General features: G+C 41.8%; 2 protein-coding genes across 5 annotated transcripts in view; one reads left to right on the forward strand and one right to left on the reverse strand.

Moving 5' to 3' along the window:
• Positions 1-1,279: 1,279 nt before the first annotated feature.
• GATD3 (glutamine amidotransferase class 1 domain containing 3) lies at positions 1,280-8,013 on the forward strand. The gene is made up of 7 exons (XM_055701211.1): positions 1,280-1,435; positions 3,569-3,621; positions 4,388-4,501; positions 4,871-4,990; positions 5,820-5,912; positions 6,221-6,377; positions 7,007-8,013. Exons 1-7 carry the CDS (start codon positions 1,325-1,327, stop codon positions 7,133-7,135), a joined length of 777 nt encoding a protein of 258 aa, XP_055557186.1. The 5' UTR covers positions 1,280-1,324; the 3' UTR covers positions 7,136-8,013.
• A 4,907-nt stretch (positions 8,014-12,920) lies between these two features.
• The window catches only part of LOC114015686 (myelin-oligodendrocyte glycoprotein-like), a 33,971-nt gene continuing 21,985 nt past the window's right edge, over positions 12,921-24,906 (reverse strand). For all 4 annotated transcript variants that reach the window (XM_055701210.1, XM_027804463.2, XM_027804462.2 and 1 more), the window contains 5 exons: positions 23,301-23,384; positions 22,836-22,888; positions 18,348-18,692; positions 17,180-17,215; positions 12,921-14,642 (listed from right to left, as the gene is read on the reverse strand). In XM_055701210.1, coding sequence (XP_055557185.1) covers positions 14,539-14,642; positions 17,180-17,215; positions 18,348-18,692; positions 22,836-22,888; positions 23,301-23,308 — 546 coding nt within the window. In that variant the 5' untranslated portion in view covers positions 23,309-23,384 and the 3' untranslated portion in view covers positions 12,921-14,538. The remainder of the gene's footprint in view (positions 14,643-17,179; positions 17,216-18,347; positions 18,693-22,835; positions 22,889-23,300; positions 23,385-24,906) is intronic.

Here is a 24,906-nt window from a genome sequence, read left to right on the forward strand (position 1 = left end):
TGCTGAAGCAAACATGAAAAACACAATCATGTTATCTAACCTATAGTATAATTGTTACTTTTAAATCAATTTTTAATCCATTTTACTGTTTTTCATATATGTGTCATCTTTGCATGCCTTTTGAAAGACCATATTTTCCTGAAGTATATGACCTACAGCAGACAGGCTGTAATCATTCTGGAATTGTTGCAGCAGTAGCCTTGTAGTCTAGAAAGTAGGGGTTGTGCTGTTTTATGAAATTGGCTAACTTGACCTCTGAATTTGTGTTTGTCTCTTGGGTTTACTGTATTCCAAAACACAGAATATAGAGAAACTGTGGCCTTTTAGAACAACAGCTTAGAAACATGTTATTTTTATTCTTTGTGTTCAAAATGTTTCTGAAGACAAAAACTTCACAGAAGTGTTTTAGAAAGTGCAGGAGCCTTGAGAGGAGACCAGACCGAGGGTAGTGGAGCACCAGTTCCTGTATATGAGATAAGGCTCTGTTCTACTTGCATTAGTCATTTTGCTTGAGCTATAGTAAGCTTTTAGGTAATCAAGACAAATTTTATGAAAGCCAATACAATTTTCCAGTGTGCCCTTCCATACTTGTAGGGAGAGTAATGAAAATTAAGTATCGGGTTTTAAGTGTGATAGGTCCAAATTCTGGCTTGATCACAGTGCTTGTTGGCAGAATGTGACCCTGGCAATGGCCTGTGTGAGCCGAGAGGCAGCTCCGCATCCCTGCCTTCCTGCAGGCCCAGACTGTGTCTGCAAACCGGCATCTTGGGATCAGGTGTTGATGCCCAAATGCGTTTCAACAGGACTGTCTTTCCCTTACGTAGCTTGGTTTCCTTAATAAAGGAGAGGAGGAGAAAAAAAAAAAACAACAAACGGGGGAAGAAATTTACCAGTGATGAAACTTGGCACTGTTTATTGTTTCTTTTTTCCTTCTCAGTTGAAAGCAATACGCTCTGTCATGAGGTCCTAGAAGGAAAGAAGTGGCACTGCCCCGTGTGTGGGTTGGTTGAAGCTGTTGTTACAGGGACCTCAGGACCCTTCTGCTGCCCTTGCACCGGTGTGCGCCTCCCGTGCTGAAAGGCCCCTGGTGCTGCTGGGCCTGCCTTCAGAGCGAGCACCCAGGGTTTATCGACGTGGGCGTTTTACTTTTTTTTTGTTTGTTTGTTTGTTTGGGTTTTTTTAACTGCTACTGCTACTACTACCAAGTGCGGTTAGGGAAGGGGCCTCCCCGCCTCCAGGGGGCGCCGGCGCCGCCAAGGCCGCAGCGGCCTCCCGGCGCGGCGCGGCCCGCCCCCCCCAGCGGCCTGCCCGGCTCCCCGCGGCCATGCTGGCCTCCTGCGGGCCGGCCCTGCGTACCGTGCTGCGGCGCCCTGCGCCTGGCGGCCTCGCCTTCTTCCACGGCTCCGCTCCGCGCTGCCGCGCCCGGGTCGCTGTGGTGAGTAAAGGCCGCGCCGCGCCGTGGGGGAGGCCCCGGCGGCCGCGGGCGGAGGGGGCCGGGGCAGCGCAGCAGCCTGAGGGGAGCGGGGCGTGCTTGTGTGCCGCCTGGCGGGGTCCGTCCGCCCTCAGCCCCCGCGTCGCGTCCTTGGCGGCGGGACTGGGGGAGGCGGGGGGTGGTGGGCCCCGGGGGGCTCGCCTGGCGTTGGCGGCGGCCGGAGAGCCCTGGGAGAAGCTGTTAGTGGGAACACGGAGCTGTTCAGAATGGAGCGGCTTGGCGGAAGCCAGGGCAGGGGTAGGAAACGCGTCGAAGTTGGCTCCTGTGTAGTTGTTACTAGCCTGGAGTTGAGTTACAAAGAGCTGAACTTGAAATAATTTCTAGCGTAACGGAGGGAGGTGCTGGCAGTATGCAGCAAAATCTTTAAACGGGGCTATGCTCATCTGCAGGAGTGAGGTAGAGCACGTTGAAAATGCAAAAGAAAGCGGGGAGCTGGAGGAGCGACAGATTGTCACAGGAAAATTGAGGCTGTAGGTGGCATCCCCAGTGCACACCCTGCTTTGGAGCTCCGTGGGCAGGCTTTGGAGCTCCAGCTTTGTGTGGTCTTGACAGCATAAAATATAAAGAATTAAGAAGGCATTGTCTTTGTGAAGAGATCTGTTTGGGGCAGAGCTGGCTCAGCAGTGGGCCAGGTGCCCGTCCAAATGTCTAAAAGGTAATTTACTGGGAATGCTGTCAATTTTAGCAAATCACAGCTTTTTAAATAGGGGGTGGAAAACAAATGCTGCTGTTTACATTAGTGACAAATTTCTGACTAGGGTAGAAGACAGATTTTTCACCAAGCAGGTACTGAAGGAAGAATAGCATTTTAGTCCTTTGGTTTCAGTGAGTTTCAAAAACATTTAAGAAGCATTGCTTACAAAAATAACTTTAGCACAGTTGCTTGTATGTTTATTCAGTCTAAATTAAATGAAAGATAACAAGTTGGAAGGTAGAAGGCAGCTCTTAAATATCAGAGCAGTGACATTGTTACGGGGATTGACACAGGCAGAAGAACTGCATGGATCTTACTCATTTGGTGAACTGATGGTAGGATGTAGGATGCCTGTGAGAGCAAAGGACTGGGTGTTGTGATCTGACAGCCCCTTGTAGTCCAATGTTATTAACTAAGACAATTTTAGTTGTGAGTTTCTCTTTATGTGTCGGTGATTGAAAGCTTTTAAGCTTCTAAAAGCAGAAAAAAACAGGAGGGAAAAGAGTAAAGTTAATAAATGGACTCGCTTGAACTGGATTATTTTCTTTCAAAACAACCAATCAAACAAACAAAAAACCCACAAAGATTCATATATATATATATATATATATATACTTTCAGAAACTAGATAATCCTTTTGGGATTTTCTGGTTTTGTTTTGCTCTTACAAAGTTTTAAAAAAATGTTTTATCTCCTTGCTTCTACTTTATGAAAGACTCTCAGCCCACACAAGAATAACTGATTGCTTTGTGCTTTTTACTCTCCAGTGTGTATAAACAAACTGAAAATATTATTACTGTGGTAATAAGGAAAAGTATGGCTAATATAGTGTAGTTGGATTCAAAGTGATTTAGCTATTAATCTCAGACACTGATCCTCAGACAAAATACAGCAGCAGGTAAAATAGTTTATCTGAAGTGCCATCTCAAACTGCACTTCTATCCCACTTCTGTTTGATAGGCATCTGGCTGAGAAGGCATTTCACATAGATACGGACATTTCACGAATGACATGACACTCAGAATACCCCATTGTGTGCACGATAAAAACATACCTAAGGATATCATGTCAGTTTATTAACTGTAAGGAATAAATGCACAAGCCAACAGTTATTTCTGAGACCTGTCTGTGGTGGTTGGCTATAAATAGGAAATGTCAGTTCTGCATTATGTCAAATGGTGACACCAGTGCTAATAGCTTGATGTGGACTGGCTTAGTAGAGAGCTTGTTGCCAAGTTGTTTTTTCTGGGGGGTGAACGGAGGTTTGTTGTTGGTTTTTTGTTGGTGTTTTTTTTCTTTTTTTTAAATCCTACAAGGCTTGTGAAAGATCCTCTAGGAAGTTTTGTATCACCTGAAATACTCTCTTGGTTTTCTTACTGCAGGTGCTATCTGGTTGTGGTGTCTACGATGGCACAGAAATCCATGAGGCCTCAGCGTAAGTTGCTTTATGAAACTGTAGGCTCCAAAAAAGTCTGCATTATATTACAGCAGTCTGTTGAATTCAGTTTTGCACTCTCTGGCCATCAAAATTGCCCTGAAAGATGTATGATGAAGCTTCACAGTTTTCTCACAGCATAATTGGGAGCGCAGGCTGTCTTCTTGCAGTACTGTGTGATTGTCCAAAGATGCATGCGATGCGAGAGCAATGAGTTTGAGAGATACTGTCTTTCCTTCAGAAACAGAAATGCAGAGTTCCAGAATCCATCTCAAGAGAGTTAAGTAAGGACTTAATTTCATAATCACTTCGCGTTTCTGTTCCTGGGTCTAAATGTAACACTAGAACTGTTAATACTCAAGTTGAGTTATCAACTCTTAGTGTTAATCGCTAAGAGATGTTTCACCTAGACGTAGATTAAAAGTACACATAGGTAATCTGAATCGTGGGACTCTTGCATAACACCTGGGGACCTGCAATGAGAAAGGAAGTTTTTATTGTTCCTGATTGCCTGCATAAGAGTAGTGAACAAAGAAACCTATCTGTAGTTTGCCTCACCCTGCCTTCAAGCTGATTTTCTGTTCTGCTTTGCACTTTGGTGTTACATCCAAGGATTTTGCTCCTGACGTGCTCAGTATGCTTTGGTAGGATGTGTGTTTTTCCTCTTCTTTCAAAATCAGGTGGTGGAACATCTGTAGCAAGACTTAGGGGCCAGATAAACACTCTCTTACAAGGTTTTCAGTGTGTTTTATCTCCATTTTTGTAGCATACTGGTACACCTTAGTCGTGGGGGAGCTGAGGTTCAAATGTATGCTCCAGATGTTCCTCAGATGCATGTCATTGACCACAGTAAAGGGCAACCAGCTGAAGCTGAGTCAAGGTAAAGTCTGCATTTAATGTGTTTTCCATGACTACTGAGCCCCAGTCTCTTAGCCATTCTTCAGACACAGCAGCCTGTAAATGCACTTGCAGTGCTTTGCTGACTGGTTTTAGTAGCTCTATGCTAGCTAGTATTTTGATTGGAAAGAAAACATTAAATGAGTTTCCTGGACTTGATTATATACAGTTTCTTAATGCCTGTGTTTCCCAGTAGTAGTATTTCAGAAGCATCAATGGCTTCAGTTACTGAGTACCACTGTTCTTGCTTCCTCCCTTACTCCCCCTGCCCTTCCTCTGCCAAAACTTTCTTTGTGCTCTTCTGTGCGCAAATGCTTAAATAATCTCATTGTTTTATTTCTGGTTCTTCAAGGAACGTTTTAGTGGAATCTGCAAGGATTGCTCGTGGTAAAATCGCAAGCCTGGCTAAGCTTACTACAGCAGACCATGATGCTGTGATATTCCCTGGTGGATTTGGAGCTGCTAAAAACTTGTGAGTGCTCACTAAGCATTAGACTCAACTAAATATTCATGGTCAACTACTGGTAATCCGCTATGATTCACACAATAAAATCAGGAAACAATAAAATCAGGAAACAATAAATGGCCTTATTTACTACAGATATAACCACTGCTTAATAAGGAAAACTCCTTTCAAAGTGTTAAGAGTTCAGCTGTGCTGTTCATGATGGTTTCCAGTGATAATTCATATTGGTGTCTGGATTTTAGATAATTCATAAGAAGTCCTTTATCCCCTACCTTTGTGGTGATTCTTTGTGGGCCTGGGGGAAGCAAAGGTAAAACTTCATGGTTTTAAGTGTACCCAGTGTTATACTGTTTCTTTGCATACCAAAAAGCCCCCTCTTACATAAGAAACAATGAAACAAGAGCTAGCTTAAAAAAAAGAAGTAAAAAAAAAAAAGTTTTAAAAAAGTGTTAGCCATGTGGAATAATTTTTATCTTTTTGTTGACCTGCCACTTTGTTGGCTTTGAGAAACCTGAATGTTATTTCCCTTTTCTTCTTATGTATTTTTCTTCTTTGAAAACATTGTTCCACTTCTTAGTCAGTAATCCTAGAAAGCTGATTAGGTAATCTTGCTTTTAGGTGTTTATATCAGGTAAGGAACTTTCTGATACATCAAAGCCTTAGAAGTGAGTCATTTTGGCTAAAGCATTGATGGTCAATGACAGGCTTTTCCAACGGCCTTTCAGAAGCTATGAAGTTTGTGATGATCCTTGAGAGCCAGTCTCGGGGCAGGCGGGCAGATACCTCTGTTTGTAGGTTTATACTGAGGTATGTATAAAGTTTCTTGTTGTGGCAGATCTACCTTTGCTGTTGATGGGAAAGACTGCAAGGTGAACAGAGAAGTTGAACGTGTCTTGAAAGACTTCCACAAAGCGGGCAAACCTATTGGGTATGTATGTTAGTTGGAGGGGCATTTGATTGTCTGAGCATGGAGACAATGTATGTTTTGTTGATGTGTGCAGCTGTTATTGTTGGAACTAGAAAAAGCATCTTCCATTCTGTATCAGTTGTAGCTTTTTCAAGATGCATGTGCATGTAGATGTTTGTAAGAGAAGAAGCTAAGAAAATGCTGAGTGGAAGTTGCCTTGTGATGTCTTTCAGATTTGTAGGACCATGTCCATTTGAATCTTTGTAATTATGACCAAGTTTTGAAAGAGTGCCATTGTAGAAATGCTCTTGTAATTCCTTTTGTTGCAGTCTTTGCTGCATTTCACCAGTGTTGGCAGCAAAGGTTCTCTCTGGTGCTGAAGTGACTGTGGGCCACGAAGAAGAGGAAGGTGGCAAGTGGCCTTATGCTGGGACTGCAGGAGCCATTAAAGAACTGGGAGGAAAGCATTGTGTGAAAGAAGTAACTATATCCTTTCTTGTTAATTTCCGCGTTGAGACAGTTCAGTAATGTGTTGTTACAGTAATGGGTATACGCAGGATCTATGCTTTTCCACTTACATTTCAGTGGGAATACACAGTGTATAGCAGATAGCATGTAGTACAGTGCAAGATTAGAATCTTCTGTACGCAGTTGTGTAGATGAAATCATTCTCAGTTATTGCCATAGAACTCCATTGGACACCTGGTAATGCAGTAAATACTGAGTCAGTTTGCACATAAAATTTGCATGGATTACAATTGGTCAGTTCTCTTTGAGATTTTTTTTTTTCCTTTTCCTGAAGGCTAGTGCTGTAATCAGACTGTACTCGGAGACATTATATTACAGTCAGTACATTCGTAATGAGCTTTATAGGTTTTCTTGTGTTTCTGAGCATTCCCACAGACTGCTCTTGCAGTGTTTGTAGTTCTGGCAAAAATAGCTTCTAGTATCTTGGATGACAGGTTGCAGCTGCCTTTACAGCTGGAGGATGTAATGTATTTGGAGGTGCTTTTTTATAGAATAGTGGAATTGTGAGGTTTTGTCAATGGTGGTTTATTTTGCAGACAGCATCTGCAAGTGAGACATAGGCTGTATTTTCCTTAACTCCCTTTTACGAAGCCCACGTGGATACAAAAAACAAGGTGGTGACTACCCCAGCATTTATGTGTGAAACAGAATTACATAATATCTTCGATGGGATTGGGGCCATGGTAAAGAATGTGCTAAAATTAACAGGAAAATAAAAAAAAATGCAAATGTTTAAATTTAGAGTGTAGTATCAAATATAATATGGATCAATGGAAACATTTTCACTTGCTTGTCCTGTTCACACTCCAGTGAATGCTGATATGAAGCTGATTGATTCCCAGCTGTAGGATTTTCCATGCCCTTTCTGAGAGAGGGGTCTGCAGAAGGGCTGATGGAGTACAAGCAGTCTGGCCTGAGACACAGAGCGATTTCTTGAGCTTTTTCAGCTGGAGAGAGTTGTGTTGATGTATTCTGAAGCAGTCCTCTTGATGCACTAATGTCAAGTCATTTTGAGGAGGGCAAAAAGAGGCTAAAGGTCCTTTCAGAAGCTGAGGGCAAATATGTTACAGAGATACAGCAGATGCCGTGCCAGTATATCTACTGGATGAAGAATGGGAGTAGAAAGGACTTAGTGTGTGGTTCAAGGTTTATGTGCTTAGGTCTGTATCTGTGATATGAAACCCTGTGACCTGTCAACAGAATAGACATCTTCCACCTCTTAATTTAGCTTGGTGTTAATTAAAATATTGTTTTGGTTTTCTATTTCAAAGAATCCTGCTTTCACAAAGGAGCCATTCTGAGTATCAGTCAGCAGCAGGATACATCTTTACTGCCACAGCACTAGCACTTTGAAAAATTTATCCATTGGCCCATTATTACTAAAAAGGTCTTGAAGAAGAAAATATCTGCTGATGTGACGCACAATTTGTAAGGATAATATCCATGTTAAAGTAGTTGTATGACTAGTAGTGGTTGGAAAAACCAATCTAAAATTACCCTCACTTTCCTTGCTTTAGGGTAATAAAGCTTTCTCCAAAGAAGTATTATTGAATGTCTGGAATAATGGTGTATAAATAAATAATTTCTGCCTTTATCTCATCCTTGTCCCTTCACTTTTTTTTGATAGCTGCCTTTGATAACTTAGACTGGTTGATACATTCTAGCAGTTTATCTGCTTTTCAGTTGTCTTCAGAGCTTTGGGTATTTTTTGCATATAGAATCCAGCAGAGTCTCTTTCCCCCCCCCTCCCGCCTTCCAAGTTAGTTGTCACCTTTCTATTCAGCAGGAAGCAAAAACATTTCGCAAACTAAAACAAGCAAGCAAAAAGACACCCCTTATCTTGTATTAAGGTTTCTTTTACATGACAGACATGCTGAAGAGAACCCATATTTTTAAGGGAGAATTGCGTGCTTTATAAATGAAATATACAAGCCTTAGATTGGGTTGGAGTATGGTAGGTATCATCTGTGGCTGAAGACTTGTTAGGGATGTGGAATAGCTTTTTTTCATTGGGCAGAACAAAGGGGAGGAATGAAGCTCGAGTCGGAGGGGTGGGCATGCTCAGCTTGCTCAGTGTTCACGGAATAAGTGTTTTTGCTTCTGGAGCCTCTTGGTATGTGATTAATTTTTTGTCACTGAAAAAAAGTCACATTTGGATTTTAGAAGATCTGAATTTGTACTTCAAAGATGGCACTGTTTTCTTGTGGGATTCCATAGAGATATCTTGTGCAGATCACCAACTCCATTGTGGTTACAAAGAAATCATACACAGAAACCACATCTGGTAGCAAGCATGGGTCCTAAAGTGGAGTTTGGACGTATTCTGAAACATTTTTGCTCATGTGTTGAATTATTCATGAAGTTTTCAGTGTCAAGTTGGTAAGAAACAATTTAGAACACTGCCACTGTGTAATTCAGTGCAAATAATCCGTAAGCTTTGCTTGTATGTAAGTGGATGTTTTTAATAACCAGTTTTATACACAGAGGCTAGGCAGAGTATGGGAGGTCCTTTTCATGTAAAATGTAATGATATTTAAAAATGTGTATCTTTCCTGCCTCTGCAGGAGTTTTAAAAGAAATTTTGTAAGAAACATAAAGTATCACAAACAGGGATGATACTGAAATCCCCTAGGTACAGGGAGAACAGCTGCTACCTGTGTTAATGGTATCTTCTTCTGCTGTAACAGTGATCTAAATTGAGCTCAACTCTTCCCATCAGGAATTGTGAGTTAAATCTTTCCATTAGTTCCTCTCACCACAGCAAGGTTTTGTGCATGTGTTTAGGGTTTCTCATATCTGCAGTTCCTAGTAAGTGCTGCTGTGGTAACATAAAGCTTTCTTAGATTGTGAGTCTTGTGTGTCCTGAGGAAAAAGGTGATTTTTTTTTTTGAAGAAATTGCTATTATCATGCAGTGACCAGCAAGCTGGTTGCCAGATGGTCCTCTTTTTACAGTCCTCTGACATTCTTCCTTGAATCCAGATACCCAACTAATGAAGACTGCTAATAATCCGCTGTGTAACTTTCTAAGCAGATGGCAGTGATAGTCATGTCCATCTCTGACTTGGTGACTTCCAGGTTGGATTATCACAGTAGCACAGGCTTGCAATCAAGTATGCAAATTTAAAAGCTCACCTAATTTGACATGACATCACACCTGCTAAATAACAGCAATACTCTGAAATGATCATCTCGGTGTTGGTGACTCTTTGGGGTCTGGGGCTGGGAGTTGTAACAAGAGTAACTAAGGAACCAGCTCCTCCTCAGCGCCTGCAATGTTTTTCAAGGTAGTTACAAAAAGTGAGCTACCCATACAGTGTTGTCAGTGGCGGGAGCTTGAGCATTTAGTGAGGATGGGACAAGCAGCTGTGCACTGGGGAAATCAAAGACAAAATTTTATTTTCAGAAATTACCACATTTTAAAGCATCTTTTCACCCTTTTTTCTGTCATTCAGACAATGTTTTTTAAGGGAGAAAGAATCACACACCAGAATTGCCTTTAATTTTTTTAATTCTAATTTCACTGCTGAGTATAACCTTTGATGCACACATTTTTCAAGTGTGTTTTTTTTTTTTTTATTAATAAAAGATTGTTTAACTTTGGTGGAAGATGTACGATTGTAATCTTGGCTTTCAGCCATTGTAAATTTGGAGGGAAATTTCATGTGCGTTCAGAGATTTGATAGAGATATTTGTCTGCCAAGCTGGGTTTTTCATTTCCTTCCATAGGGTTGTTTGGAGCTGCTGAGGGGTTTGCTAGTTTCAGCCAAGTGATTAGAAGTTTATGATTAAGATGTTTTTAAAACACTATCAGAAGTGAAAGAATGTGTGTTCTTCAAGCCTCCACAAGGAGGCATGCAATATCTGACTTATGGATCCTGCCATTTTTCATCTTCAGAAAGCATTTATGAACTTTTTCCTACTGAAAGGGAGGGGTAATAAATGTTCTCCCCCCCCCCCCCCCCCCAGTGTTGGTTTTCTAGCGATTTGTTGGGGTTCACTTGTGGGGTGTGGGGAGGCGTTGTTACTCTCAGTTGTGTTTCTGTCTGCCCCATTTTGCCCTCATTGGTGCTTACACACAATAAACTGTTTTATGAAATGCTTCTCTGTGGATTGTCGAAGTGTTCAGAAAACTGGCAGCGGTGCTTTTTTCTTCTAAAAGTAGAGGTGAGAGTTTTTACCCTTTGGTTTGTGGCTATGCTGGAGATGTGTTTCGATGAGTGAGATGCCAGCAGGGGGCACGTGGTGAAGGATGCTCTGTGCAGGTTTTCTCTTACCCAGGCCAAATAGTCCAGCTGCTGTTTGCTGTGTGATGTTGTTATGTTGATATTTTGGATTCATAGAAGGAATCAAACAAATACTGTTTACGACTCGTTTAACAAAAAAAAAAAAAAAAAGGAAATTCAATTCCATCACAATGAATGCATTTGTCCTGCTGTTTTGCTAAGACTCATTCCTTCAACACAGTGACTTCCTATTTATCCCACTGAAAGCATAATATCATATATACTTAGATTAAGCTCTAAAGCCTTCCTGTGATATAATTATCACTAAAGAATTAGGGAAACTGTAGGATAAAATCATGAAAGTACACAGTGGGGGTTGAGGGGGGGTGGGGGTTTGGGTTTTGCTTTTTTTGTTTTGGGTTTTTAAACAACAATGCTATTATAGCCAAGGTGACCTAAAAGCAAGGTTTGCAGGGAGGGACTTTTATCAAGCCAAGAAATACTGCTGGAAGGACATACACTGCTTCTTGAAGGGTCTGTGCGTTTGCAAGCTAGTGGTATCTTGTATGTGTATGTATGTATGTGTTCTGTCTTTTTTTTTCAGTGGGAGCTTAGATAATCATCTTATTGCAAATAATTGAAAGTTGCCTGCATTCCAGGGCTTGAGTCTCTAATTTGAGCTGTTTTTCTTCCTCCTTCCCATGGCTTGAAGTGGCTGAGGGGAAGCTTGCTTGTGGTGTGGGTCAGCCTTAGCTCTCAGAAGAATTAAGGAATTGATGTTTAGTTATCTTTTCCAAGGTGATTTCAGTGGTGGTCAGAATCTCTGCAGAAAGATATAGAGAGGGGAAGAGAAGGAACTAAACTTAAACAATCCCAGAAGTTGAAACAGAAGGTGCAGTGGGGATTGCATTACCCATAGAAAATGATTTGGTGCTGCCTATTTAAAAATAATCACCTTCCATGCATATTTTCAGTATTTTTCAGTACCCTTTGTTGAACTGCTGAATATCATGCTACGTGAATAACTACCGCCAGGCTTAGCTGAAATAATGGTGAAAGTTCTGCATCAAGCGTATTGCATTCATTCCTTGCTGATGATCTATATGGGCTGTTTCTCCATCATGTAGAACTGAAAGGAGCTCAGTGGAAAGCATTAACCAGTTAAACTGGCCTCGCTGTAAACTTAGGTAAACTACAAGATGGGCAAACTAACTTGGTTTTGTCTCTTAGCAGTGTCACTGTCAAACATGAAAAAATGAAATGGCTTTTACAAGCCAGTTCTTTTGCAAGAGTAACATAGAAGGACCTCTTAAGAATTTCTTTAATGTAGCAGATAATCAGCCTATGGTATGGGCCACCAAGGTGCTACGAGTGCGAGAAGTGGAGATTCCTCCTTCTTAAATGTGCGAGTTGTTATTGTGCTCCTTAGTTTTCAAAGCTATCCCTCTTGTTCACGATGAAACTCTGAAAAACAGACAAGTATGTGCTGCTCATGTTCTGCATGCCGGGTGAACTTTAAGACTGTCACTTGCTGTGTTGCCACCCAGGCAAGAAAGGAGAAATCAAGGTCTGCTAGTCATTCAAAGCTTCACTTGCAGTCTCCCAGGAAATCGGAATGGCGGTCATGTGTTACTACTGGGAATGGCATTAACTGCGGCTCTGGGAAAATATAATGAACAGAGACAATTAAGCATCCTAAGTGCTGCTGCAAATATGAGTCATAAAAAAGTAGGGTTGTAAGCAACACGTAGAGGTCATCTAGTCTTCTTCCCCCATCCTTCATTCCTCGTACCTTCATCTGCTCATGTGCTTACTGTGATTCGTGCCAGTCTGCACAGGCAGGGAGAATCACTTCTGAGGGTGAAAGAGGCAGACAGCTGAGGAAGTTGGGCATTCCTTGTGGGCATCAGCCAGCACGGTGTCTGCTCTTTAAACTTATGACTGGGCTGTCCCTTCTGCATCAGTGAACCTCTGTTCTAGCCCTGCATACCCGCATAGAAGTATTTAATTATTCATTTGCTTGCCCAAGAAATCCAGCTGTATAGTCACACAGCTTGCACTTGTGGCTGGAGGTGCTCATGTTGTTCATGTGCCTCAACACCTTTTGAAAAGTGGAGGGCTGCCTAAGTGGCTATTAGATTTTAGAAATCACACAGTCCTTGAGATGAGGGCAAGCAGTTCAGACTTCTGGAACCTGTGCAGATGCCACCTTTTGGACTTTGATTGTCTAACTGTAGGAACAACTGGAATACAAATAAAGAACTCTTATAGACAAAGTGATTGTTCTCATCAGGGTGGGCTTTGGATTTTTTTTAGGTTTTTATTTTTTATCAACTTTTGTTTTGAAAAAAATACATGGAATTTGAGACAAATATTTGGAGGGCAGGACACAAGACAATCCCAGTATGCACAATTCTTACATTCGAGTCTTTCTGTGAAGTGGGATCCCAGCTGTTCTGCTAAGCTGCTCTGTACCCAGAGTAGCGTTAAGTACCAAATGAACTTCACTGCAGCAGCAGCACAGGCTGTGCACAGGATTTTGTCTCTTCCCCACCATGGGGAAAAGGCCCTTTATGAAGAAAAATAAAGGTAACTATCTCCTTTACCTCAATGGATACCATTTTAAGCTCTATTTTATTCTGTTCCCATCCTTGCAAAAACAATCCTGTCTTTCCTTTGGAAAGAGGGTGGAACTGTTCCCAATCAAAATGACTTTATGTGTGTCTTTATGAGTCACTTCCCCCTGCTTGAGGGCTCAGCCAGAAGCAGTGGGTTGCAGCCACCGCTGTTCACCAGCCTGGATGATACAATGTGGACACAGTTCTCCAGAGGCTTCTCAGTTCTTTAACAGGGTGGCTGCAGCAGCTCTGGCCAGAAACAAAAGTTCCGTACTTCTGTATGTTTGGTATACAGGATCCTTTCAATCTTAGTTTTACACAGGGCATCTGTGCTACCTCTATCAAACATTTTCAGAACTAAACCCGTTTAATTTGCATAGGTATCAGTTACAATTATTCTGACATGGTTTTAATTCTTTTTCCTCCAAAGGTGCTGTTTTTAAAGAAGTAACATTGTCACAGTAACAATTAGCTATCATGCAGTTCTAGCTTAAGAATCCACCTTTTGTGTGATGATCACATTTACCTTGTTGCGTTTCATGACAAAAAGAGAAAACACTGAATTGAGCCTTCTGAAGCCTCTGTCTTACTTAGAAGTGTATTTTGTAATAATACATCACTTCCTTCCTCTATGTTGATGTTTTATGGATTTCCATCATCTTTCTCAGTCAGCTTCACACTTCCGCTGAAAAAATACTACGTTTCTAGTGGAAAAGAAGTTGTTACTGATAGCTGATGACACTTAAGAGTAAAAACAGAAGCTAAAGTTCTGCAGGCTCAAGTTTCACAAGGTTTCCATCCTTGCATTTCACAAAATGCACACGTCTTCCTACTTCCAGTTTTCATCTGACAGAGAAGGTAATTGCCCCTTCTTCACCTCCTGTCCTTCACCTGTTGAAGGACAGCAGGTGAGATCTTAGGCAAAAGATCTCACTAGGGTCAATTATAATATGACCTTGAAGTTTTGTGAGTCTTTCATCCTGTTGTTAAAGCAAAACCACAAAATCCAAAATGAAATATTTGTGCTGGCAGCACTAAAACGGCTCCAAGAAAGAAATGGAAAAAAACAGACTTGCCACCTCTGGGTTTTGCTGCCTTTGGTTTTGTGGAACACCAAAATGCAAGACATAAACACCTAGAGCTAGGTCTGTTTTCATCTGTCAGTGTTTCTTCCACGTGGCTCTGGAACAGTTGTCATGCTAACCCTACAGGGCTGTTCCACCCAGTGAGGTCCTCTGGCGAGGAGAACTTCCCAAAGAGAAGGTTGGTTTCCCCAGTTAAAAGTGCCAACCCCCTAGCGTGACCAGGAGGTAGAAAGAGAGGGGAAGCACAGCCAGACATGGCGCATCAGCAGAACTTCTGGAGGAAATCTGACTGTATCCTGAAAAATTAAAAAAGAGAAAGTTGGCATGTAACTGGTGGCTTGATAAGAAGTGTATCTGAAGTTTGTGTTATTTATTTTACATGAAAGCATTGATGGAAGATAGTTTTAAAAATAATATGGATGTTGGTTCATTTTCAAAATTCTCTTTGTATGTGTATCATCTGGAAAAAAACAGTCTTAAAGTACTGTGACATCATTTTTTTCTCCTTCATAGAAAAGGCGCAGACAGCAACAATGAATACAGCTTCCCTTTCTGAATGACTGAGAATACTTGTTTGCAATCCTGATAGAACAACAGCAACTAAAAGAGTATAAAATACACTGCAATTCTACCTACTCAGGGCCTGAGGTAGGCATTGTGATTAAGAATTCATAAATAATAGTACTAATTATTAAAAAGTCTAGGCCACAGACACTTCGGTGGTAGCAGCACCACGTACCACTATTGGTACATAAGCTCCAATGTGGACACAGGGCACAGATGGTACTTCGACCTGTGCTAGCGGTAGTACATATAAATAAAAAAAGATGTTGAACCCCTGACTTAATCAGTAGAGAATTTTTTCTGTAAGTGTTTACATTCAAGGCCTTCTCTGGGAAGATAAGGCTGCAGATTGTTTTCTATACCAATTCTTAGGCTGTTTGTATTGCTGTGGTATCAGCTTGCAGTATGTTGCTGCAGTTAAGGTATTGCTAGTAGGGGTGCTTCCTCCCCCTCTTCCTGGAAGGAGTATGTGGTATTAATGTGTAAAGAGCAAATAAACATTGGGTAGTCCTCAGTAATGCTTTGAAATAAGTGTAGGATTATAGTAAGTCTCCTGGCCTCTTGTGACCTCTTCCAGGCCTAGGCACTTTCATTTTTTTCCCAGAAACAAATTAAAACAAGTTTTGATTGACCCAGAAGGAGTGTCACAAAAACCCCAGAGTGACAGGAAAATAAGGCTTTTAAAAATAATTAGGAAAAATAATTAATCCAGCATATTGAGCAAATAAACAGAAATGAAGCAGAAGTGAAACAGATCAAAACTGTTCCTGTTTTTATATAAAAATAATAAATGTCAGCTGATCCGGTTATGATGACTGCAAAGTGTGAGAACTATTTCTGCATACAGTGTCTTTGTTCACAGCAGGTCATTTAACTTTTCTAAGTCTGTTCCAAACTAACAACTAATACACAACAGATTAACTTTCTCCCTTTCTTAAGAAATTGCTGAAAATAAAAAAAATGGGTGCTGTGGTGATGATTTTCTTTAAGAGAAGTTGACAACAGAAAATATTTTTTCCTTTTTGCAAACAATTATGTTTCAAAAGTTAGGCTTTTGTTCTTTATCCCCCAGCCCCTCGAAATCCAGCAGCACAAGAACCTTCAGGTGTCTGAAGTGTGTGATTCGGTTTGTTCTCCTATAGCAAAGCTGAAACACTTCCCCTATGTCCCAGTCACTGTTGTGTTCTGTTTACTTTTATAATGTTAGAATGTGGTGCTGTGTCACTGAAGGCGTGTGATATCATCTTGAATTTAACTGCATGGTTTTTAAACACCTTTAAGCCAGCTAGAGGAGCTATCTTAGGTCTAAAAAGGATATTTCCTTTAATTTTTCAAGTTGTTTATTGCTCATGATGTACAGAACTCATCTTTTCTGTGTGGTCATGAGATAAAACGCCGGAACATTTATCTTCCTTAATTTCTACTTGAGTTTATTGCTTCTTAATCTGGCTGTAACAATGCACTGTGGCTATATTTACTAAGTTAACGGTAGTATAATGATTATGTAATGGATTATATCTTTCAGCTACACTGAGTAAAATACAAATTGTAGCTATTGATTTTTATATGACAAAATGTTACAGGTTTGATACCGATTTGAGGTTTTATAGAGCTAATAAGAATAATTTGGCTTACAAGCAGGATTTTTATGGGAAGATCTACTGATGATGGCATGTTGGAGCTAGAGAGCCCTTCTGTATTGCATTCACTCCAGAAGTGTTTATAAATGACCCTAATGCAGTTACTTCTCTGTAATGGTTAAACCTAGACATTAGCATCTGCACTGTATTTCAGAACTACCTTTGGATGACACCTACTGTAAGTTTCCCAGAAGAGCTCAGGGGGAGTCATTAATCATGTATTTTTAGGATATTTATTACCTTATTTACCCAAAAGGACCCCCTAAATCTCTTGATCTGGTAGTTCATTCATACTGAGGTAATTTACAGAGGCCGTAACTCCCAGAACTGAATGGCTTCCATGTCACTTTGTTTTCACTGGTTTTTATGTTGCCCATAATGGTGACTTGCTTTATGGACTGGAGACTGCTGGCACTTCAGTATTCTTTCTGCAGTCTAGGTCTGTCTTATTGGTGGATATATTTCTCCCTGTCTGGGACAGCTATGTTTAGCTAGACTTAGTAAGACAGAACAAGCACCATAACTCTGTTGGCTTTCTCTATTCAGCGCATTTTACCAGTCTTGCAAATTCAAATTAAAGCACTGGATAATCACTTAGACACTTAGCAGGTTAAGGAGTATTGCCTTACCAGAAGGGGAAGGTACCTCCTCAATGCTAGATGGAGCTGGAAAAAACCACAAAGTTATTTGTTTGAGCCTAGAACAGAAAAAGTGTACTGATAATTGATCTAAGGATTAGTGGGGGTTTTTTTCTGAGAAAGAACACATTTATTAAACAAATCACAGAATTAAATCAAAGACGCTGCACTGCTCCCAAAAATTGGATGATGAAAACAATAATCCTGCATTTTCAAAACACTTTGGTTTTGAAAACTGCAAAACATTTCACTTTGAAATTTTCTGACCAAAAGTATTTTACTTTAAAAGCATTTCTCTCTTGAGAATTATATGCATAAACCCAAATATATTAAAGGGTTTATATTCCTTGAAAACAAAATTTTCCTATTTTAAGCAGAATTAAATGTGTGTGGTTGACCATAATGCAAATTTCCAGCTGATTTATTCAAGCAAGACACCTTAAAAAACTGATTTGTAATCACATGTATTCCCTTTTTTAAATCTGCTTTTTCAGTTGGCAACTGGTCAGACCCAATGCCCCATCATTCTGCTGGCCATGCTTGTAGGTAGTTCAAACATGTGAGCTCTGCTGTTGGCATTATTCAAGCATGTGTTACGGTCTCACTCATTTTCCTAAGGAAGAAAAATAATTCTTGTTGCATGTGTCCAGCTTTGCCACCAGATCCAGATCTTCCAGCTCCAAGGGAAAAGGTAATTAGCAACTGCCTGTCTTTCATCTGAAAGGTTATATGGTCTGGACTTTGGATCTAATTGCCAGAGATGAAACTGATACTGCTTCACAGACCCAAGTGCAAACAATGAAATATTTTGTTCCTCTGCAACAAGGTGAAACCAGGACAGTACAAACTGATAAATAATCAAATGGTTAAAAGCTGGGGAGACATCATTCTTCATCAAAGTCTCCTGTGAAAGGAGAGGGAAAAGGCAGGTGGCTTGCCTTTAGGAGTCCTACTTCTTCTGTGGAAATACTGTGCTGAAGCTTAACAAAGATGCACTATCTTTTTTCCTTCTCACTTACTCTTTACTTGTTCCAAAGCAAGGAACAGAGTGAAACTGAGTGAAGATTTGCTTTAAAAATTGAAGTAATCCCAGTCAATGGCCATATATGGCTTGTCAACAAGAAATGTTGCCCTCCCTCTGAACTAAAAAAAATCTTACCTGATACAATGAGTTTAATTTTAGATTTCTGTGTTTTGCTGGGATGATCCCCAGTTTGTTTGTAGATGCAAGAATATTCAGCTGCGTCCAGTAATTGGACGTTGGAGAGCTTTAAGGAAAAGTTGCCATGCTTCACCTGATCCCCAAAAAGACTGGTTCTGCCATGGTAACGTTTGTCCTGGGACGCCAGTGAATCTTTCCCATTGTGAAAAAAATGTACCACGACAGAGTCTATCTGCCAGTAGAGCATTGAATTGGAAAGGGTCAGCTCTCTGGGAGAGGTGGTGGTGCAAGGCAAAATGACAGTTTCTCCAACAAATGCATGGCACGTAGTGTCTGGTTGACCTGGAATAAAAAACAGAAAGCTTTCTCAGCGTGCAGCAGAGCCAGGGACACCAGGTTTCCTGTAGCTTGGTTTCATCACATTATTATTGCCTCTCTTTACCCTGCTGCTTCTGCCCACCCTGCTCCCAGCCAGGCAGGAGGCAGCGTGCGCTATGCTGAGGGCCATAGTTATTCTCCCAGTAGCCCAGAAGGTCTGTCATTCCCACTTCAGGTAAACGATTCTTCCAAGGCCTTGAGGAGACAGTTTTGCACGGGTGACCTGGACATCAGGCAGAGATGTTACCAACCCTACCAATCAATTCCAGCACACACAAGAACTGGGGTGAGGGTAGCCTGCTGGGGAACAAACAGGCGGACAGGCAGGGCAGGAAGCCAGATCCATCTCGCATGCTGTTCGTTTAATGACCTTGATACTAATTATTTTTATAAATTCTTCCAAGTTAGTTGAAAGTATACTAGAACTTGCACAAAAGGGAGAGTCTGCCACTGTCATGTAGGACAACTCTTACTAGATTGTGGTGTTGTGTTTTCTAGGGGAAGACCAGGTTCTGGAAGAAGGTTTCTATATATTTATAAAGCATAGACAACTAGGTATTTTCAGCACAGAATGTGGGCTTAACACTTCAGCCAAACCTGTTTTATAAAATGATTTTATAAATTAAAATGCAGATTAATTGATTTGGATGGAAAACTCATCCCCAGCAGGGAGCGTAACAAAAGCCGCATGAGTCTGCAATTGAGGCAAGAAGAAAAGCTAAAATTCACTGTGAAACAACTCAATCTGTTTTCATGGCCAAAGTTCTGCGAAGCATAAGGGGTAAGTAATCAGGCTGAATATAGAAATAAATGTTGTTGGTCACAATGTGGTCATTCCTGTGTTCTAGGTCTGCACCAGCTCTGTGCATATATTGGACTAAAGACCAAAGAGAATCCCCAGTTCCCCCTTGAAGTCACTGACATCAGCCAGGGCTCAGCTTGTTACACGCTTGGGCCTCTGTTTCCATATTAATCAGTGTCCGGTTTGAGGCTTGTTTGGTGTCACACCGTGCCTATCCAGACAGACATAAAAGCAGAAGGAAGAGTAATTGAGAAAGCTAAAGCGCAGAGCCAAGTAAACGTCTTTGATTATAACTCAACATCTGCTTTCCTTTGGTTTTCAGCCGAAAATCCCAGTCCACTTTTGCCCAACAATGTAAATTCTTAGCTGAAAAAACCCACGTATCCCCAGTGCTATTTCTGGTCGTTGGTGGAAGGAGAGTCTCCTCACTGTGTGGAGAGCTCAACCATTTTCAGAAGGTATCTGCTGCTGACCAGGTTTTGCTTCTCAGAGGGAACGTGAATCACAACAGTATGCAAGCAAGAGTCTCTATTTATAATAAAGCCGAGTCTCCGCTGTACTGTGCCCTTACTGGCACAGCATGTACGACCCTGTGCTCCCCAAGGAGACTGCCTCAGCCCTGCAGTTAGTGGCACACCCAGACAAGGCCATTAGCTGTACCCAGCACACCTGGATGGCCACTGTCACCTGAGGAAGGGCAGGGAGGGGGGCAGGAGCCTGAGGCCCATCCCCAAGCTGTGTGGGGCTGGGGAGCCGAGCAAGGCTGTGCTCAGCAGGGTCTCCCTGAGGCAAGGCTGAAAGTTGACTGTAGTTATGGTTGGCCACGGTTAACTAGCCATGCTGGGGAGATGAGTGTCCCTGAGGCGGCTGTAGGTGTTCTGTAAGCCCTGGAAGAAGTGAGCCTCCAGAAGAGCTTTCTGGTGGGAAGAGTCCTGTCCACAGGATGCCATTAGGAGAGAGCTTGCAACGTATGGGGTTGTGCATGGATGAAGAAAAGATGATCCTGAAATCAACAAAACTTGTGGCTCTATTCAGAAAAATAGACAATAAGCATTTGCTTAGTGAGCAAAAGAGGGAGAGTGTTGGTCCTATCTGCTGATTACAGTCACTTCTAAATTTGACACTGGTTTTAGAAGTGCACCTGTTTGGTTTTGGGCTCTTTATTCTTTTCCTGAAAAGACAGTGGTGCCCAGCATATCTGAGCTTAGCATAACTATTCCTTTCCTGCATGATACAGTGTACAAAGCTTGTAACACTTGTGATGACCCTATGAAGACCCACAGGGTCCAACACACCCTGCCCTACATTGCTTTCAGCTGGTAAAGCCAGGGCAGCAGGAGGCAATAAAGGAGGCACAGCTGACGTTGCCTGGGACAAGAAAAAGTAACTGAAATTAGTTGTTTAACAGACCCTACAGCTGTATGAGGTCTTTTGTAGATGAGAAGAACAGAATTCTAGGCACAAGTCAAAGCAGCACCCTGATGGAAGCTAGCCTTGAGGAGCATAAAGTCATGCTAAAGACCGCTGATGCTGTGCTAAGCTTTTCACTAAGGCTATTGATGCTCCAGGAGGTGTGGAAATCAAGAGCAGCCTGGCCAGAAGACTGAAGCAGCTGCACAGCGAGTGGTGGGGATGGTGGCAGCCGCTGCTGGGGTGTGTGAAGCAGGGTGAGTAGTGCTTACTTGATCTACCTAGTAAGCGTTGTGTGTGGAGGATGCTGTTCTCAATTTTGGAAAAAATGCACGTTGGCACATAGCTTTCAGTTGCAATTATAGGATTGAAATGTAAAGTGAGATGAGTTTATTTTGTGGATTTTTTTTTTGGTGTGTTTTAAATATTGCCCAAATGTTTAAGACTATTGAGGTGAAGTTGAGTGTGCTAATTTAACCAGTCGTTAAGATTCCTGTAATGAGAAAACACTGCTACTTCAGTATCCAAAGCATGGTGCAGGGAAGCTCATAAATACTGGGCTTTTTGGTTTCCCCTTCCTTTCCTCCCCTTGAAGAGGATCTAGGGTAATCATTTTTGTTTATTGATTATATATTGCTTGTACAAGAGGAATCTAGGATGCCAGTAGGTGATCTAGAGTTTATGCCTTGTGGAAAGCTCTTGAGTGCATCTCTCAAGTTTGCTCTGGTGATACTAGTACAGTTCTGACAGAGACAAAGTGGTTTATTAGTGGAAGTGATGGGTTAAGCAGAAAAGTGTTTCGGTGTTAGAAACCAGGCAACAGAGAATTTCTTGTTTTTCTGAGTACTTATGAGCCCAAACTGAAATGGGTTACCCTGACAAGGTAGTGTTGTGTGGTTCCTTACAGGCTCATGTCTTGCCTACATCCAAAAGTATTCTGGGGAGGGTAGGGGGTTGTTTGCAATGCCAGTTGCTTGCTCAGAAACACTGAACTTGAATGCCCTTATTTTAGGGGGTGGATGGAGGGGGAAGAGTCAAAGGGTAGTCACTGAAATGGCTTTGCATGCTTGCAAGTGCACTCAGCTGCTGAAAGAGCACACCTTAAGTGGCAATAGACTTTTCACACTGCTATGTGGAGATGTGTGAAAATTTTCCCTAAAAATGTCAGTTGTGCTTCCAGAAGTGAGAGAGAGACTAATTCCAGATGAAGTGTAACCTCCTGAACCACCAAAGCACCTTGTAAATGCACGACACTTCTGGGCAAACAGAGGAGTCTTGACCACAGACAGAAGTCTTAATATTGCCCAAACTGAGCCTCAGATAAGGAAATTACAGGGACTTGCCCCTGCAGCTTGTATAAAACTCCCTTACTGGCATATACTAGTGTATCCCTTTCATAGGGAAGATCGTATCTAATCTATATAATGTCAGAAATCCAACTGCTAGAACATGGCAGAGCATGTGCAAAGATTCAGGGGGAGAAACTGCTGCTGGGCTCCAGTCCTTTCACTTACCTGGTTATGCCTATAGCAAGCCCAGCTACTTAATGAGTTTAAATACAAAAACAGATGCAAGGCAGTTGGAGGTTGTAAAGGATGAGATTCCAAGTAACCCTTAATATTATGGAAATGTTAGGGTATTTTTAAGGATGGGGGGAGGATAAACTTCACATATGTGGTCCTGAAACACCTTAAACCTTGAAACTACTTCCTTTCAGATACAGAGGTTTATCTGAAGGTTATTACCTGTACTTGCAAACCTTGGACTGTGATGAAATATATTCAAAGCAAAGCATGTGTTTGTTTTGTTTTGCTCCAAGATTCTCAGTTTTCAGTTTGTGTATTCACATATAAATACTTCCACAAACTCCAAGATGTGTGTTACAGTATATTTACCTCTGGGTAAAGATGCAAGCAGTAAGCAGGCAACCATCCAGAGACCAGTCTCCCTAATAAAGTGAGAGAGAGAGAAATGGCAAATGCTTTGTTAGAATGCTAGAGCAGAGATCAAAGACCTTTTCTCTGGCGTAACTTATGCCCTGTTTCACAGCTTCATCTGTCAAGGGAGTTTGGATACAAAGCTGGATGGGTTAGAAACTCTGTCTTGTTTTGTCATCTAGTTTTGGTGTGGATTGTATCTCCTGTCTGTAGATCTGAGGTTTCTCAAAGGTTGTAATGGGATGGGGCTTTCAGCTGCAAACACCAGACCCATACTTCCCACTTGCATTCTCATGTGAACAAAGTTAATTGTGTATGCCTAGTCATAGTTTGCTTTTGAGATTATTTTCTATTGACAATTAAATTAAATTCCCTCTGCCCCCAAACTTCAGTTCTTCGCAGCACAAGAAAAGTGTAGCTTACCGTTTCATTTTTGTGCTTTCCTGGCCCTTAGGAATCCCTCCCCGTTGCGAGCTTCACCAGGCGCTCCAGCTGCTACTTCTGTCTCTGCAAAAGAGTGAAAAGCTCTTAATTTTTGTTGCCGCAAGCATTTGTCCAGAAGAGGATAGGTTATTTACTAGCATTTTGTTTGCTGTGGTTCAGTCTGTTTTCTTTCACTCTATGTACACAATACAGCGTATTATTATATACACTTTGTGTATACAGTATACAACAGAGTGTATTTAAACTCTGAATACACTCCTACAATATGCAGAGTGTATTTATTTTCACATGTAACATGGATGTGAATCACAAGCTGTGCTCTGACTAGCCTTGAACTTTCAGCCTAGTGAAGGGATTCTTGTTCTACAGCCAGCTGAGATCAAAGAAGGCAGTGAAACCTCATGGTTTTATCTATTTATCAAACATGTTTATGGTTCATGTGTTTATCAAAGGGTGTAGACACCATTCCTCAGAGTACCAAACACCACCCAAGCTGCATATCTACCAACAAAATGCAAACATGGCTAATAAGCCTATATGGAAAATGCTGCTTAAAAGAGCTTCTTCTCTAAGGAGGCTGTTAAATCAGGTACTTTCTCAAAGAAGGTAAAAAAACCCAAAACAACCACTCCAGAGTTGGGGTCAGGGGGAAGAACGTGGGTTTTGGGCTTCTTCTCCTGGTCGTCACAGCACCTCGTAGCTTAAGGAGTACATACATGTGAGTGATTATTCCTCCCTAGTGTGCTCCAGAGATAATGCTGATGGTGGAAGTAGTGGTTTAGCCAAGGTCCTTTTCCTGCTGAGGCAGCTCTGTCCGGGGAAGCTGCTGGTGCTGTTGTCCTGCCTAGTGCTCCTGGTGCAGTGGCAATTCTTGGGGTGAGCAAGACCAGAGAGCTGCATTGCTGTTTCTCCCTCTCTCCCCATGGCCAAGCCCTGGTTATGCTTCGCTTACCAGCCCCTTCATGATACTTAGTGCAAGTCATCTGCTGTCTTTGGCATTAAAATCGGTGTGTTCTGTGTGTTTGTGGTGAACTTCTGTGGTTGCCTGCCTCCCCGTTGTAATGGTTAGTGTTTCAAGCAAGGGTATAAATTGATGCAAAGTGAGCTTATTCCGTGTTTCCTTCCTGCCTGCCTTTTTCAAAGTGAACTGAGGTGCTTATGGTCACTTTTATTTGGCTGACTAGTTCTTCATGGTGGCCCGTGGAATTTATCCTCTGTTTCAGCTTTGTACCACTCCACATAATGCTGCTCTGCAAAATTACCATGAGCAAACTTCTCTTGCGCTCTGGTTGGATAGTGGGGCAAGAGTGGGGTGGACTGGGGGGGACTAGAGCTCCACAACAACTTACTATTAGGCAGTAGCAAGGTCTCTCACCAGGCTGAAGGAGGAAAGCCTAGCAGGTGGTGCTCTGTAGTGGTACTGTGGCCGTGCCCGCTCTCCCCATAGGTAACGGGATCCTTATGATATCTCCCTACGTGGAAAGAACTAAAAATTTGGTAGGTGTGGCCAGCTAACAGGTCTGTGTAAAGGTGCAATAGCGGCAGACAGGAACAACCTGAAGGTCAGAGCCCCTAGGGGTGATGT

The sequence above is a fragment of the Falco cherrug genome, chromosome 2 (assembly GCF_023634085.1).
Source record: "Falco cherrug isolate bFalChe1 chromosome 2, bFalChe1.pri, whole genome shotgun sequence".
NCBI lineage: Eukaryota > Metazoa > Chordata > Aves > Falconiformes > Falconidae > Falco > Falco cherrug.

Bases quoted from the DNA above. Each gene is read 5' to 3' on its own strand.
- GATD3 (XM_055701211.1), top strand. From the start codon at position 1,325: ATGCTGGCCTCCTGCGGGCCGGCCCTGCGTACCGTGCTGCGGCGCCCT. The intron at 4,991-5,819 runs GTGAGTGCTCAC...TTGTTGTGGCAG, and splicing joins TTTGGAGCTGCTAAAAACTT to ATCTACCTTTGCTGTTGATG. The intron at 6,378-7,006 runs ATATCCTTTCTT...ACTCCCTTTTAC, and splicing joins ATTGTGTGAAAGAAGTAACT to GAAGCCCACGTGGATACAAA.